This window comes from Microchirus variegatus, assembly GCF_963457635.1.
Source record: "Microchirus variegatus genome assembly, chromosome: 7".
Classification (NCBI taxonomy): domain Eukaryota; kingdom Metazoa; phylum Chordata; class Actinopteri; order Pleuronectiformes; family Soleidae; genus Microchirus; species Microchirus variegatus.
This window is the reverse complement of record NC_139808.1, coordinates 11,644,414-11,662,702: the sequence shown is the minus strand read 5'-3', so window position 1 is coordinate 11,662,702 and position 18,289 is coordinate 11,644,414. Positions and strand designations below refer to the sequence as shown.

The 18,289-nt window shown below is 42.9% G+C and overlaps 1 protein-coding gene across 1 annotated transcript in view; it reads right to left on the bottom strand.

The window, feature by feature from the left end:
* chd6 (chromodomain helicase DNA binding protein 6) overlaps window positions 1-16,174 on the bottom strand; it is a gene marked incomplete at both ends in the record, with an annotated part of 51,334 nt that extends 35,160 nt beyond the window's left edge. The window contains one exon of the mRNA XM_083892665.1: window positions 16,145-16,174. Within this exon, the coding sequence (XP_083748791.1) occupies window positions 16,145-16,174 (30 nt within the window). The remainder of the gene's footprint in view (window positions 1-16,144) is intronic.
* Window positions 16,175-18,289: the final 2,115 nt, after the last annotated feature.

Genomic DNA, 18,289 nt, shown 5'->3' with positions numbered 1-18,289 from the left:
GGTATTACTTAATATTTAGTGTCAAATCCTTTGGTGTACATTGTGGGGTTTTTGTAGCTGTTTTATCATATCACTTGTGTTGAGGAAGCTACTTTTACGCCCCTCTTCTTGACAGCCTAGCAGAGCACAGGTTGCAGTCTGCTCTAGTTTTGTCATTGCTTATCTTAAATTATTTCCAAACTGCTGACATAGTCGCACATCCACTTATTGCCACACACCTGCTTAGCTCACTTATAAGGAGATATGTAATGTGATATCTGATGCAGCAGTATGGGAGTCGTTTTATGAATACACAAGGGCAACCCAACTGGTATCAATATCGGTGCATCCCTGATTTCAAAGAAATCTCTTCATCCACATGAAACGGCCAAAATGACGACAAAGATGTGACGGTATGACATTATTTCCCACTGTGGGACCCATTTAGAAAAATAGCTTTTCAGGGTTGCCAAAAAGCCATTTCCATGTGGATAAAACACAAATGAGATAAAAGACTTGCTTTCATGTAGACAGCCCCTCAATCACCTCAATGTTTCCACCATCCTCCTGAGCTATCCTGAAAATAGTATGCAGCCTCCATAGCCTGCAACTCTTCCAGGATGCTTCAGCAGGTTTAACAGAGCCATATTCACGTCCCCAGCGTTTATATGAGGACAAACTTGCAGCCGTACCGTGAAAGTGAGATGTTGATTTTCAGCATGGCTACATTGTGTCAGAGTAGTATGTGATCTAATAGTTATATCCAGCAAAATAAAATATAATAATATATATATCCGGGAATTAAAGCTTACAATTAAGTGATGTTAAATTTGGCTTTCGTATTATGTGTTTGTACTCCGTATCCATCAAAGTACCTGCTGAAAAATCAGCATGAAGTCAATTTTCATCACTTCCGTACATTTGTACAGCCGCTTTAATTTCTGTCACAGTCACAGCCTTTTGAATTCACAAGTTCAAGAACTGAAAGTCAGATCCAAGGCTCCCCACAGAGACCAGACTCACCCTGATAGCTGCGATGCATCACTGCTGATTAGAGTCTCAGACGACTTCAGCAAATACATATGCGTGCAAAAGCAACAGTAGATTAAGCTACAATTACATCATTTCATACAAAAAAACACGTTTTTAAACTACTGTGCACTAATTGCACATATAGCCTCTCTGTGACAAAGCTTTCATTTCACTGCAAACAAAGGTCAAAGCCACATTTCACTAACAACAGCTGCCCACATAATTAAATTCAGGATAAAATTGACTTCACAGACACTATTCATATAGCTTAGGTGTCTGACATGACGTCCTCATGCTATAAGTTACAATCAGATCTGCAATAGTATCCTCAATCAATCCAAAAACAGACATGTACAGAGCTGCAGATTAAACTATGAGATCTGACTGCATGGACAGGAGCACAAACTGTACGTGCAACTGTATGAGTGGTGAGAGGGAACGTGCATGCAATCCCAAGGCAAATAGTGCTGCACATAGCTCAACAATGAGGCAACAGAATAGTTAAGTTAGCAGGTAAGAATCAGTAAGTTAGACATTTCTTATGTTATAATGTGAAGTGTAAAAATATTGGTTTATTATGAAACTGTGGCAGGACAAATAAGAATATAGTGGGCCTCAAGAGTCTAGATAATTGATGGGAACGTAATTAATTCAGTTAATTAATTCGGTTGCAGTTTTATCCCATATTTTATGCGAGTGGAAGTTATTAGGTTACAGGTGTCCCTGGACATTGTATTGTATGTTTTTCCAAAGCTGAACTGTTTGAATTGAATGAAACAGAGCTGCAGCACTGACCAGGATGGCAATAACAAACCACCTTATAAAATTCCATTCTATGAGATGAGATAGAACTCCACTCTATATATTATGGTGAGAGTCTGCCTAATTATGTATGTGAGAAAGAGTGTAATGAATCATTCTTCGTGATGAATAATAATGTGTCACCTGATTGATCCCTGCAGAGAAATTGTCTTCACTTAGCCAAACCACATGAAGGTCAGAGCTGAGGGTCTATTTAACATCACATGGAACTGGTGGGAAGAGAGTTTCTCGTTCGAGAACACATGAACACAACCTCCTAATGTAAAACACCCCAGGGCTCAGGGAAAACAAGATACAGTATTTTGTTCTCGTCTTGTTTTTAACTCTCATGTTTCCCCGTGTCTTCTTAAACAAGAAATGCAAGGACTTTTAAAGGACAATTGAAGGATCTAACAAAATGGAAGTTACAATAATAAGAATTTATAATCAAAACTATCCGAATGTACAGAAGCACAATGACGTTACAGAAAGAACAACTTAAATGTGTTAAAAAGACTTGTTTACAAGCTGAAGAGTCAGAGGACAAATGAGGGGAAGCATGAGGAGCTTATTTACAAATCAGTACTACAAGTCACTAGAAATCAATCTATAAATGCGAGTAACTAATTGCATAACTGTCCAACAGGTCACTTGACGGGCTTCAAACTGCCCTATTTCACAAAGCACAGGTGGCGCCCTGCCCAAACCCAACCCCGAGCTGCTCTCTGTAGCCTTACTCAATATCAGGCCAACACACTGTGATTCATTAGACTAAAAGCATATCACTAATGTGCCAATAAAATAAAAAAAAATCAGTTTCTATTATTTATTGTTACTAATTTAACCAAGCATGGTTATCAACCATCAGTTAAGAAAAATGCATGAAATTAATTTGAAGCCCATGTACGAATGCTGCTGCAAACGGATACATGTGCAGGAGGAACTATGAAAACCAAAATAACTTGCACATATGACACCTACCACAAAAGGGAAATAAAGCCTTTACAAACGACTACAAACATTGAAAGTGTAACTGTCTAATGATCGGCCAAACTATCAATAGCAATACTGAATGAACTGTGGAAATGTGCCTTCATACCTGATCTGAAGGTCGTATCAAGGATAGGAGAGTCAATAAGGTACTACAGAGGTGTGTGTGTGTGTGTGTGTGTGTGTGTGTGTGTGCATGTACGTGTGTGTGCACGCAGGCGTGCGTGCATTTGGAATTGACTTGAGCTGCTGACAGAGTCGTCTCTCTGGTGTAAACCCAGCACAAGAAGCACTAAACCTACTTTACCTAAAAGACTATGTCGCTGCTGTTTCAGGGCCATGCTCATCACTGACTCATATTTGTTTACCCTTCACTTCTTCATACAATGATATGGGATAGATCCATTGTTTGCAGGATTAAATGCCATGTTCACTGTTGGATGCAGATACACTGTTATAATTTATGAAAGAAAAGACTGAAGAGGAACACGCATACAAACAAGCATAACAATCCCTCAGCCACGTGTGTATCTCAAAAGTTTTGTATTTCTATGGTGTCTTCTTTGTTTTTCCATTACTGTGAGTTTGCTTCCATAAAACAGGCTGCATTAGATAGACTGGTAAATGGTCTGAAAGTTTGCAGACAGACTCGTGCGACGCAAGATCTTAAAAAGCATTTAAAAGCAGTTGCAGGTTAAGCTATAAAGTAAATAGTGGTAAAGTTTATTCTCTAAATTAAATGTTTTAAAGAGCTCCAGACGTCACATGACTCGGTTTTGCTCACCCTGCCATGTTGGCATGAAAAGCTCATTACAGCACAGTACTAACAGTATGATTTCATGCTGTAAGTGTTCACTGTGCACTTCAAATCCATGGAGATCAAGCAATATAGAACCTGACAGACAGAATTTATCTGATCTTTATAATACCTCCGGGTGCTAGTCAGCAGCATAAAAACTGTCGGAGTGAACATTATTCCAAACGGGCAGCATTACGACATCTCCTACTTTCTGATCAACTTTCCCTCATTCTACTCACTCTGGAGCAGTTGTCATCCAGATTCACATCTTCCCGTTCGGCAGTTATGGGGAAATTTAACTAACAAGGATCATGCACCCAACATTGTCAAATAGGCTTTAGTAACATCTCAAAATACAATAAGGCTTTAAAATCAGTAAAAAACTGTAAACACGACGATCGTTGTAAAACAAGTTTCCCTTAAATTTCCCTTTAACTGCCCGCCAGTAAGCCGCAAATCAAGGTACATACTTCAGCACTGTGATTCATGACAGTACCTGATGCATGATGAAGGGATCACTCAACAAACAGAATCAGTTGCCTGTAGGCTCCCATCACTCCGTCGTCTACTCTCACTTTGAGGATGTTTTATAGCAGTGATCCACCCCTGCCATCCTCCGGATCTTTGGTGAGCCAGTAAAATACACTCCTATTAGCCTGTCCCCAGCTGTTTCAGCATCCTGGTGCACAACAGCTATCCACCATCTTCAATTTTCATGAATACAGCCGATGAAGACATAAATACTGCCGTTTCCTGTCAAAGTGGCATTGCTTTGCTTGTGCGACGTCAACTATCGAGCTCTAGTGACTCGTGCTCATGTAAAAAATAAAAATAAATTGCTGCAAAAACGACTTCAGAAATTTCCAATTTTTTTGTCTTCTCATTTAGATCATTACCTCTAAAGTGCATTTTAAAGCAACAGTCATCCTTGCTTTGCCTTCAAGTTAGTGTTTCAATCACAAAGAGTAGTAACTAGAACCAAACTATCATACAGAATAACACAAAATATTATGTGTACCATAACACCACCCATAGAAGGAAGTGCCAAAATGCAGAGTTGGAGTCAATGTCTAATTAATATAAAAGACAATAATATACAACTGAACAACATAAATTGATGAAGTGTCACTAAAGGTACCGCTGGTGAAATACGACTGCATTAATACCAGTCAGAGGACTTTTAAAAAAAACATCTACTTTAAAAATATTAATGATATTTATTTCTACACCAATGTAAAATATATATAAAAAAAGTAAGTTTAAGATACAACACACAACACACACTTTTCTACAAAGCCTTCACAAATCGAATTTTAGCTGTGAACTTTCCTCCTGCAATAGTAAAAAATGTGACGCAGCTTTAATTATTAAATGCACATTAAATTCATGAATTAACAATAAGACAATGTGCTGCTGCCTGAATATAAACATAATCCGTTGGTTCAGGACGGCACAGGTTAGTATGTGATGTTTTTATATTTATTTCATGACCAGTTTATTTTTGCTCTTGTCAGAAGAGGGGATTGTGATTCCCAAAATGAGCCTGTGGCATTACGAGGACTTTTAAAAGGTTAAGCTTCGAAAGAGGCCGATGAAAATGCAGCCCGTCACATTTCAACAACATGGTTATGTCGAAGCCATTGATTCCACACAATGCACCTACATGTACAGTCAAGTACATGTGTGTGACAGAGGTTTTCGTGAAAAATCACGGCATGGTTCCTTTGACAGCAAACCAGAGGGAGGGATGGATGGTCTAAAACTGGCAGATGAGCCTCACTGTATTTAGAAACCACAGAACGGGAATGCACATGTGCACTGTGGCGGGACGAGCGTTTCAGGTCAGGTCGATTGAGTGATGTCTGGGCATGTTGGTGCACATGAAACCTTGCGTGTATTTTTGTCGGCGTAAAAAAGGATAAGACAAAAACTGAGCATGTGCCATGTTGATATATAGCCAGGATATGTGAGAAGTGGAGCAGGTGCATGCGTGTCTTTGTAGCTGCTGTGTTGATGCGGTAAGGTAAGAACAAGTATGACATGCCGTGTGTCGTGAGGCCATGCAGATGCGCTAACGCACTCCGCTTCTCACACAGGTATGAGAAATAAACTCAATGCATCGCTCACTCACATACAAACATAGGCACAAATAGCAAACTCAACAGTCTGTCGGTTTGGGAATGGGGGTATCATGGCCGTTGCCATGGAAACTGGCTCTCCGTGCTTAAACTGCAGGGAGGCGGACGTAAACACACTGTCACCATGGTAACCCCTTCATTGCCAGCAGCTCCCAATTGTCCGTCTGTCTGTCTGTCTCATGGACATATTGGTTCCCTCTTTGTATCTGGTCTTAGACCACATGTCAGAAACCTGTCCATGCATGTCCTGTCTCTGATGAGATGAGAGACTCAACAAGACACTGATTTATTTGAGGGTGCATGACCATCCATATTCATCACATGTGATGTCACTGGTTGTCATACTTTCCTTTATTTGGCCAAGTGACGTCAATACTTGAATAGTTTCAACTCATCTGGGGGGTTTTTTCTTAAACAGTAGGCAAATGTCAGATTCTTCGTGATAAAGAGACATTTCAAAACGGATCGGATTTCTAAATGTTGAATTTATTATTTATAGTTTATTTGGAAGGGACAGTGCATGTTAATGAATATTGTGAATGTAAACACACCAGATTATAGCCAAAGGCTAGTTTTCCATCTGTTGTCCCCAAGGGCTGCAAATGTGACACATCTTCCATAATTGATATTTTAAGGGATATTTTAACATGAGAAATAATGGGTTATCCCTAGAACAGTACAATAAAAAGTACTTAAAATATATCAAACATGACAATACATGACACATTGGAGTAGTGTTCTTTTATTTTAATCTGAGTTATGTCTAACAAAATGAAAGAAAAGCATCATGAGGGGACCATATAAAAATGCTCCAAAATTACTGGAAAATTAGGAATTTGGGAACACAAAATTTCTAAAAAAAAAAACATAGTAATGAAGATGAAAACTTGGTTTTCATTAAAATCACATAAATGTATTCGCTCGGGTGAAAACCACCCAGCAATGATGTTCTATGGTTAATCCCTAAGAATAAATGATACAATAGGAAAGACCCCCCACTTTCCTTCCTCCTCTGCTGCTCCCCTTCAGCTCCATTCATAGTGAGGTCAAAGTTCAGGGTCAGATTGAGTGTCCTTGAAGACAACAAGGACTTAATGTCTTAGTCAAGGACATTTAAGCAAAGAGAGTTTTGAATGCGGGTTTTGTGGTTAAAGAATAGTTCACATAATGAACAATATGTATGTCTAGTAGTTAGTAAATCAAACAGAGATGGAAAAACACAGGATATAAAAATTACAAAGACATTTTATTTAAGCCAATTGAGATCTAGTTTGTCAGTCAAAACAGATTTTTCTTTAAGTAAAATCTCCAAAAATAAGTATGTTTGGATGAATGTTCTTGACTGTGGTTAACCTCTCACTTACTTTTGATAACTTCTTTAAACAGACTTGAATCTGGCCATAGATTTGTAACCACTGGAGATCAGAAGCTCTGAAAACATCAGTCTGGATCTTGCTGAGCCATAGAGGACAGTTTTCCCTAAGGAGCAGCACATCATGAGCAGAGACTTATTACTTATTCCAGTTTCCAGCACGGCAATGGATTCTTACCCCAATCAGTTTTATTCTATACTTACACCTTGGGTTGCCAGTTGAAACTGAACAGCTATTTTTGCCTGGTTTTAACCAGGCCCAAAAAAATAAGTCCAGCTAGACCTCAAAGACCCCATTTCCTCCTGGTGTTAAGCAGGGAGAGAAAATGTGTTTTGTTTTCTGAACAACAAAAATAACTTTTTGTGCTCATTTTTTTTTTTTTTTTTTACCATCAACAGTGTTTCCGTTTCAATCGTATATACCTTTTAAAACTCAGTGTGTGACGAAGGGCATGGATGTTATCTGGGCCACTCGCACCACAATGAGTAACTCAACAGAATCTCCACACGCCAAGTAGGCCACATTTGCATTGCCACAAACTTCACCCGACATAAAAATAAACTGAAATTAAGAAAAAACCAATAAAATAGGTGTATCACTTGACTAACAGCAGTCTTCACCTATATCTGTTATAATATGCTGTCCACCACATCAGTCAGGTGCATATGCACACTTTACCTTATTGAATCAAATCTGCCTGATCTGTAAATCATGATACTGTAACAATGCTCGATACCAATGCTTAGATTTTTGTTTTTTTGTATTGTTATTTTGTGGAAGGGACACAAAAACATCTTCTCTTGTAAAAATACTTGAATTATTTTTGAGTCTTTCAGTAAGGGCTGGGTTAAAAAAAATAGTTCAAATGTATTCTAACAGATTACAAATAATTCGTTTTATAAATAAGTTATAAATAAAAACAATTATTTCAAAACATATTTTTTTGAAAAAAGTGACAGTTCTAATAGAGACATGCATTTGCTCCAAGGTTCAAAAACACTATTGAGGCTTCGTATTATTTTTACATTTTGCAAAGCTTATTTGAACTTTACCTTGAACTGGCACCTTATCGTGGTGGAGGGGTTTGAGTATCCGTATGATCCCAGGAGCTACGTTGTCCGGGGCTTAATGCCCCTGGTAGGGTCTCCCAAGGCAAACAGGTCCTAGGTGACGGATCAGACGAAGAGCAGTTCACTTAACCCCTTATGAGAAAATGCTACAACAAGTCGAGTACGTCGCCCGGACTGGCGTTACCGGGGCCCCATCCTGGAGCCAGGCCCGGGAGGGGGGCTCGCAGGCGAGCGCCTGGTGGCCGGGTCTTTGCCCACGAGACCCGGCCGGGCTCAGCCCGAAAGAGCGACGTGGGCGCCCTTTCAAGTGGGCCCACCACCCACATGAAGGGCCATAAGGGGCCGGTGCAATGTGATATGGGTGGCAGTCGTGGGCGGGGGCCCCGACGGCCCAATCGCGGGACAACAATCCTAGCTATGGGGACATGGAATGTCACCTCGCTGGGGGGGAAGGAGCCTGAACTTGTGCGGGAGGTGGAGCGATACCGACTAGAAATAGTCGGGCTCACCTCCACGCACAGTCTGGGCTCTGGAACCCAACTCCTTGAGAGAGGCTGGACTCTCTACTACTCTGGAGTTGCCCAAGGTGAGAGGCGGCGGGCTGGCGTGGCCTTGCTTATAGCTCCCCAGCTCAGCCGCCATGTGTTGGAGTTCTCCCCGCAGAGCGAAAGGGTCGCGTCCCTCCGCCTTCGGGTGGGGGGTAGGTCTCTCACTGTTGTTTCGGCTTACGGGCCGAACAGCAGTGCGGAGTACCCGGCCTTTTTGGAGTCCCTGGAAGGCGTACTGGAAAGTGCTCCAACCGGGGACTCCGTAGTTCTGTTGGGAGACTTCAATGCTCACGTGGGTAATGACAGTGTGACCTGGAGGGGCGTGATTGGGAGGAATGGCCTCCCCGATCTGAACCCGAGTGGTGTTTTGTTATTGGACTTCTGTGCTAGTCATGGTTTGTCCATAACAAACACCATGTTCAAGCATAAGGGTGTCCATCAGTGCACGTGGCACCAGGACACCCTAGGCCGGAGGTCAATGATCGACTTTGTGGTCGTGTCATCTGGCCTCCGACCGCATGTCTTGGACACTCGGGTGAAGAGAGGGGCTGAGCTGTCAACCGATCACCACCTGGTGGTGAGTTGGATCCGCTGGCGGGGGAGGAAGCTGGACAGACTTGGCAGGCCCAAGCGTGTTGTGAGGGTCTGTTGGGAACGCCTGGCGGAATCACCTGTCAGGGAGGTCTTCAACTCCCACCTCCGGGAGAGCTTTGACCAGATCCCGAGGGAAGCTGGAGATATTGAGTCAGAGTGGACCATGTTCTCCACTTCCATTGTGGACGCGGCTGTTCGAAGCTGCGGCCGTAAGGTCTCCGGTGCCTGTCGTGGCGGCAATCCCCGAACCCGGTGGTGGACGCCGGAAGTAAGGGATGCTGTCAAGCTGAAGAAGGAGTCCTATCGAGCCTGGTTGGTTCGAGGGACTCCTGAGGCAGCTGACAGGTACCGACAGACCAAGCGGACGGCGGCCCGAGCAGTCGCAGAAGCAAAAACTCGGGTCTGGGAAAAGTTCGGGGAGGCCATGGAGGAGGACTACCGGTCGGCCTCGAAGAGATTCTGGCAAACTGTCCGGCGCCTCAGGAGGGGGAAGCAGTACTCCGCCAACACTGTCTACAGTGGGGGTGGGGAGCTGTTGATCTCGACTGGGGACATCGTTGGGCGGTGGAAGGAATACTTCGAGGATCTCCTCAATCCCACTGACACGCATTCCCCAGAGGAAGCAGAGGCTGGGGACTCAGGGGTCGACTCATCCATTACCCAAGCTGAAGTCACTGAGGTGGTTAGAAAGCTGCCCAGTGGCAAGGCACCGGGAGTGGATGAGATCCGACCTGAGTACCTTAAGTCTCTGGATGCTGTAGGGCTGTCCTGGTTGACACGTCTCTGCAGCATTGCGTGGCGGTTGGGGACAGTGCCTCTGGAATGGCAGACCGGGGTGGTGGTCCCTCTTTTTAAAAAGGGGGATCGGAGGGTGTGTTCCAACTATCGGGGGATCACACTCCTCAGCCTCCCGGGGAAAGTCTATTCCAGGGTACTGGAGAGGAGAGTTCGGCCGATAGTCGAACCTCGGATTCAAGAGGAACAATGCGGCTTTCGTCCTGGCCGTGGAACACTGGACCAGCTCTATACCCTTCGCAGGGTGCTCGAGGGTTCATGGGAGTTTGCTCAACCAGTCCACATGTGTTTTGTGGACTTGGAGAAGGCTTTCGTGTCCCTCGTGGCATTCTGTGGGGGGTGCTCCGGGAGTATGGGGTCGGGGGCCCTTTGCTAAGGGCCGTGCGGTCCCTGTACGACCGGAGCAGGAGCTTGGTTCGCATCGCCGGCAGTAAGTCAGACTTGTTCCCAGTGCATGTCGGACTCCGGCAGGGCTGCCCTTTGTCACCGGTTCTGTTCATTATTTTTATGGACAGAATTTCTAGGCACAGCCGGGGGCCGGAAGGGGTCCAGTTCGGGAGCTGTTGGATTCCATCTCTGCTCTTTGCAGATGATGTGGTCTTGATGGCTCCTACGAACCAGGAACTCCAGAATGCGCTGGGGCGGTTTGCAGCCGAGTGTGAAGCGGCGGGGATGAGAATTAGCACCTCTAAGTCCGAGGCCATGGTTCTCGACCGGAAAAAGGTGGCTTGCTCCCTCCGGGTCAGTGGAGAGATCCTGCCTCAGGGGGAGGAGTTTAAGTATCTTGGGGTCTTGTTCACGAGTGAGGGAAGGATGGAGCGTGAGATTGACAGGCGGATCGGTGCAGCGGCCGCAGTAATGCGGTCGTTGTATCGGTCCGTTGTGGTGAAGAAGGAGCTGAGCCGAAAGGCAAAGCTCTCGATTTACCGGTCAATCTACGTTCCTACCCTCACCTATGGTCATGAGCTTTGGGTTATGACCGAAAGAACAAGATCCCGGATACAAGCGGCTGAAATGAGTTTTCTCCGCAGGGTGGCGGAGCGCTCCCTTAGAGATAGGGTGAGGAGCTCTGTCACCCGGGAGGAGCTCGGAGTAGAGCCGCTGCTCCTCCACATCGAGAGGAGCCAGCTGAGGTGGCTCGGGCATCTGAATCGGATGCCCCCTGGACGCCTCCCTCGGGAGGTGCTCCGGGCATGTCCCACCGGGAGGAGACCCAGAGGAAGACCCAGGACACGCTGGAGTGACTACGTCACCCGGCTGGCCTGGGAACGCCTTGGGGTCCCCCCGGAAGAGCTGGAGGAAGTGTCCTGCGAGAGGGAGGTCTGGGCGTCCCTTCTCAGACTGCTGCCCCCGCGACCCGGCCCCGGATAAGCGGTGGAAAATGGATGGATGGATGGATGAACATAAAAAAGTTAGTTTAAAAAAGAAGGAATGAAGGGAAGAATTTGCTCTGTCAAATATCCATCAGCACTGACCATAACCTTATTAAAAAAAACATGTTGACCACAATGTGATTTGAATTATATTCAACACCTTCACCAGAGTTTGGCTATTGTATTTATATATAGAAATGTGCAAAAGTCTCAGAGCACCAGCAGCTTTGTTGTTCTTTATGCCTGTAAAAGATGTTACTGAGGGCCACACTGAGGGGCAGTGGTGGGCTCAGAAGACAAAGGTTTAGGTAAACTACTCAGGCACATTAATGACTAAAGCCATTTCCATCCATCTCCACAACAACAGAGCAACTACAGCACACACACACACACACACACACACACACACACACACACACACACACACACACACACACACACACACACACACACACACACACACACACACACACACACACACACACACACACACACACACACACACACACACACACACACACACACACACACACACACACACACACACACACACACACACACACACACACACACACACACACACACACACTGTGGTGTGTGTAATGTGCAGTTATTCTTTTGGATTTGGACAACCTAATGCACTTAATGCCAAACATTAAACTTAACCAACCACAAATCTTACCCCTAAACTTGACCATTCCCTCATAAAATAGGTTCTACCTTGTTAGGACCATTTTAGTTTCCAAGAGGACTACTAGCCCTGAAAAGATCCACGTTTATCCCATAAAGGGCCCAAAAGTGGTAATATATACAAATACACACACGCATAGTTGCTCCCTTACAACAGACCACCATCAACACACACACGCAACTTCACGGCTCAATGAGCTTACATTCTCTGTTTGTGTGTCCCTCAGAGTGACACACAAACAGACACACACCGACAATAAGCCTCCAGTGACGTGCTGCAGTGTAGCAGGCTCTGCCAGCCCAGTAAAGCCGACCTAACAAAGCTGAGGCAGGCTGCCTATGAATCAATAATGCTGCCTCACAAACAAGCAATGTACGCACACACATCCACACAGAGAGAGAGAGAGAGAGGGAGAGCATCTGTCTCTCTGTCGCGAATATAGACCATGAGCACTGCAGTCTCGTCAACGGTGCCTCCTCTCACTACAACAGCGAACGGAATTAGTGGACAGGCTAACACTGATGCTAGGCTAACACCCTTCCATCACTGCCTGCTGTCAGTGTGTATGGGTCCACATGTGTGCAAATTGATGTACTCAACTGAGCTCCTGGCCTGAGTTTTTAAAGGTCTAACAATACGTAGAGTTTTGTAGGAACAGAGCAATGTGGTGAACAGGTCTCAGACGTGGACTGGACAATGACAGCTGGACTTTCTGCAAAGCATAAATAAATTCAAGGTTTCACTTAATGAAGAGTGCTAATGTGAGGCCATTGCTCCTCGTCATCTACATCTACATGTAGTCAACATGAGATTATGAGCAATATTATCTCGCTTGTTGGCACTTTTTTTTTTTTAAATCAAAAACTTAAAAAAAAAAAAAAAACTAAAACACAACATTTAATGCCGGTCTGTCTCATTTGGGCATTTCCAAATCTGGGAGGTCTACTCAGGTCCACTCACCCACCTAAGCAGCACACTGATAATGATTCAGTGCATCAAACTGGGGCGTCAGTAACTGTGAAAATCCTGTTAAGGAGGGACACAAACTGAATATAAATGAGTGATCAGTGCAGAAACTGGCTCAGACACTGACAGAGCAAAACAAACAGTGATGTTCTACGGTACAATCCAGAGGAGCCGTGAGTTTTTTGCTTGGATTCGTATTAAGAATCCCATTGTCAAATACGGTTATCCGTGTGATTAAGCAGCATAATATTTTCCTATTTTTACCAATCTCGTAAAGCAACACGTAAGCCTTCTTTGACAAAGATGCTCATTATTTCCCCGTTTTACAACATCATCACACTGATAAATTCTGACATAAATCTCACCAACCACTTCAAAGAAAACATGTGGCTCATATTCAATTGTAAAAAAAAATCTCCATACTTTGCTGCTTTTTGTAGGTAATAGACAAAGTGCGAGTTTTGGATGTATGTATGTATGTTTGTATTTTATTCTTCCACCTAAACCACTACCACCTTAGATCTGTTAACACCATAATAGTATTTTGACAACATCTATCTTCTGCTGTCATTCTTCCAGCATGATTCTCTAAAGAGTCCCCACCCGGCATCAGTTTCCATGTCGTTTGTGAAGCAGCTAATTGCCAGATAACTCTGCCATTTCAAAAGGAAAATAGATATCAGACAGTAAAAATAGCTCACATTTTGCTATTTAGACTGTGCATACATCTCAGTGCAAGGTGCAAAAGGGTTGTATTTAGAGTCTGAATTACTCATACATGTGTTTTGGCCATAACATCAACTAAGCCAATAAGAGCTTCGGTTGTTATTCCTTTTAAGAGCCAGGAGCACCTGTATCTGGTGCACTGCATGGTGGCAAATGCAGGAAACTGAGCAATTCTCTTATGAGAAGAAGGATAAATGCAAAATAAAATAAATCTGAGCCGAAAATATGTGGTTTAAAAGAAAGGTTCTATGTGACCGCATCTCTAATGATTTAAACATTTCTTTGAAATTGCTTCTGTAAGAAAATTTGGTGTCAATGTTTATTTCTTATGCCCGCCTGCAGAGCAAACATTCCATTACAGATTGTAGTTTTACCATTTATGACTGATAAACATTCTGTTGGCGAGTTAATCTCATCTCATAATGACAATGAGTCCGTTTTGCGGTAATGTCGGTGGTAGCACCCCGTCACTGCAGAGGGGGCCTCACGCACTGCTGACAGACTGCTGTGTCACCTTGCCCTTTGAAAAACTCTGAATCATCACTCTGCTCAGCTTAACTCATGAATATTACAAACAGCGAGCCATCATCCAAATACAGTGTGGAATAAAACGCCTAGAACAGGAATATTCGACAACAATACAAGCATGAAGGTTGTAAGACACCTGGAAACTTAATGGAGGCGTTTTACATGGATAAGCACACCCTCTGTTGACTCTGAGGGGGACATGATGGTGTGAAGCAAAGACTGGGAACTGCATAAGCAAGTAGGTCAGCACATAGGACTGAATATTATATATTAAAACTGTAGTGCATGATTGTAAATATAAATTAAATTGCTTGATAAGGCAGAAAACACAAAGAATTACCAGGAATTAAGGCACCAGCAGTGTTTTGGTAGTGTTTCTGAATTCCTTAAGGGAGCAACAGAACTTCCTGTCATCAAGACCTCACATACCTGGATATACTACAATTATGCGGTGGATGAAGGCATGCAAGAGTAGTGTTACTGAGAGCGGTAGTCCTGTCATCCAGTGCATAAAACGGCACATTGGTGAGTGAATGAGTAAACCACACTAAAACTAGCCAGCGCTTCTGAGAGCAGTGAGACGGATGAGTTTATCTGACATTAAAGAGACAGACCAAGATTTCACGACACACTATTCTGTCTTATAATGTTTTTTAGATCATGCACAGATACGATGAGTAATTACAAATGTACAGTACACAGTGGCCATGTGTAAAGCCATGCGTGCAAGAGCTCAGAATTGTAGAAGCAGAGACATGGGCAGCTAATACGTATAGAGGTCTGTTGCTGGCTAAAGCGGGTCACCCAGATGAAATATTTCTACATGCTCATATCTGTGCACTGCAGCTGATTTCAGACATACAGTACGTGAAGGTCCAAGCATGTTCCAGATGAGCTGCATGTGAGAACGCAAATGTCAACACCTCTGCTACCGAGTGATTGTCCTGCAGTCCAGGTACCATGTCGAAAAAGTTCATGTCGAAAAATAAATTATATAAATAAAAATCTCTGAAGCATTTTTTACAATGTTAAAAAAAAAAAACATTCTGTGAAATTAAAGAGTGTGTTAAAGCACCCAAGGACACAAAGATTTAAGTTGGAGTAGTTTCATAAAAACTGAAGAAAAAAAAGGATTTCAGATCAGCACGACCTTGAGCAAATTAACTAAGCAGCATCCTACAGAAATATACATTATGTAAATATGGTAAATGGACTACATTTATATAATTTTTTGTCTTTGTCACGTTCCCATGCACATTCACACTCTGAGGATGCAGCCTTAGGTGCAACCTTAGCCTTAGGAGTCAACAGGTTGAGCTTCTTGCATTAGGATACTTCAACATAATATTAATTTTCTATCCAGGTGTCCTCATCAAGTCCCAGCAGGACCTAAGAGAATAATTACAATACAATTTGAGAACTTTCAGCTGCCTGGAAGACTGCAGGGAATAAAGCCGTCTTCTTAGCATTTCAGGCAACATCCCTGTTAATGTTTGCTCGGAACTTAATTTGCAGCAGACTCTTAAGCATGTGTGTGTCCTATACTGCAGGAGCTTTTGTTAAGTAATGGTAAGGTAAAATCACCAAACCCAGAGTGCTGCATTAACCATTGTTGTAGTAAACAGGCTTGTAAATCGTCACAAATTACAATAACACACATAAAATGCATGTTCTTGTGGTCTTTCTTTTTTACTTTTGTGTGTCTGTGGTTGTGGTTGTAAGGGAGAGAGACAATACAAACCTGCTGCTTGTCCTTTTTGTGTATTTTCATCTTCTATCCCTTCACTGCATCTGTTAACAGGAAAAGGACATAAATCATGTTACTTTCATGAATGTGCAAATCCTTTCATTTTCATAAATGTGCACAAAACAAACAAACAACTTTTTTTTTTTTTTTTTTTTCCAAAAAACAGCCTGGGGGAATTCAAGAACAACCACAGTCGCCTGTTCTTAGTCACTGAGACGTAAATTTAGTGGCGTATTGAAGGACACTAAAAACTGTTGCATAGACAGCAACAACTTGATTCAATGATCTGCCTCTTGAAGCCTCTGTCATTGAAGGGGCTTCAGGCTGGGAGACTGGTGTTGTAGCTGAAGATAGTAGAGTGATATACTATTCTACAATGTGCAAACAAAAAGAGAAACACAAATGCAAGGCCATTTATTGTTACAAATGTGAGTGGAGATTTTTGTAGTTATACCTCGGTCGATGTGTTTGGAAACAGATTTGCAAATGTGAAGAGGAAAATCTAGTGCATTAGTGTATAGAACTGTGTTTCCCTCAGTGTGTATGGATCAGTGCAGGTGAGAGAAAATTCAACAAAGTTAGAACATCAGAATCAAGGGGGACTGAATGACAGAAATATAAATATGTGAACAGTGTAATTGTCAATCACAACTAGTGCTGTGTGATTAATCTAACTGCAACTGCAATCGCGACATAAGTCTGTACATTGACATGAAAGGCTGTGATTTGTAATTGAATTTTAATATATGTGCATGTGTGCCTGTGAACATGACTACCTCTCCTATATTGTGTGGAGTCTACCGATATTCGACTGTGCAGCAGGTATGGTCATGTGACCATCTGGTCATACAGGCCGCTGTGACCAATATGGATGCTGAACAAGAGGCTGAGAAGGTGGTGAAAAATACACAATGTCTGTTGGATTCAGGTACGGCGACATTGAATCGAAAGATGTGCCAAGTAAAGCTGGTCACCATGTTTCACGGCAACACGACCAATCTATATCAACACTTGTGACAGAAAAGCATGAAGAGTGCATGCACACATAAAATTGACTATATTACTTAGCACTTCACTAGCGTCTCCGGGAAATCACAACGACAACACGACGTACCGGAAGCAGCCCAGCGTACCAGCAGCCACTGTTGGTAGGCGGAAGTTCCACTGTGCACATAGCCTATTGAAGATGACTTTGAGCTTAAGACTCGTTGCTTATACATTGTACTTCCTCCAGGACCACACAGGAGAAAACATAGCATCAAGCCTGCAGGAGGCTTTGTGTGGAGGATCCATTACTAAAGACAAGGCTAGTGACATCATCCAGGTGGTGCAGCTTAATAACTGGCAAAGATTGCACCATTTTGGCCATAGACTTCATCTTACCATTGGTAAGTGAATTATTTCCACACTACTTTGCCTATCTGCCATGTTCACTATTCCTTATTTGTTTTTATCGGTTTTGTTCTAACTGTTATTATTAGACATAATTGAAATGATCAGCCCTACATAGTCTCAAACAGCTATTTTGCTACTAATTAATTCAAAAGAAATCAGGTTTTAATTTGAACACTAAGACGGAATTTGTTTACTAGATGATGAGTCAATGTCGATCCATATCATTGACTCGAACTGTTCAGAAAACAACATAAAGCCAAATTAAATAAAACTAACATTTAAGGCAAAAACAAACATTATCCCTGTGCTTTCTACTTCCTTAAAGGCAAGTTAATTCAACCACACTTTCACAAAAAGCATAATCTCACACAAATTGAATAACATTATTATTTCTATTTAAGCTTCTCAGGCAGTTTCAGATGACACTGTGGGTTTCTTTAAACCTTTTGAGGATAAGAGAAGTTTGTGGGTATATTTTTCACTCTTCTCCTTCAGAGAATATGCAGTAAAAGATGAAGCTCAACGCACCAGCGGGGCTATGGGGATATGCAGAAAGCTTGCGGGCCACTTCTCTCACAGCAGGAGGAAAAGAGAAGACCTGAGGGAGGCACAGAGAGAGCTCAACCTTCCAGAGTATGCAGTGGTGACAGGCTGCCAAACACGTTGGGGGTCAACATAGAAAATGATAGCAAGAGTCCTCAACAGGTTCTCTCTCAACAGATCGAACATCGCAACAGCTACTGC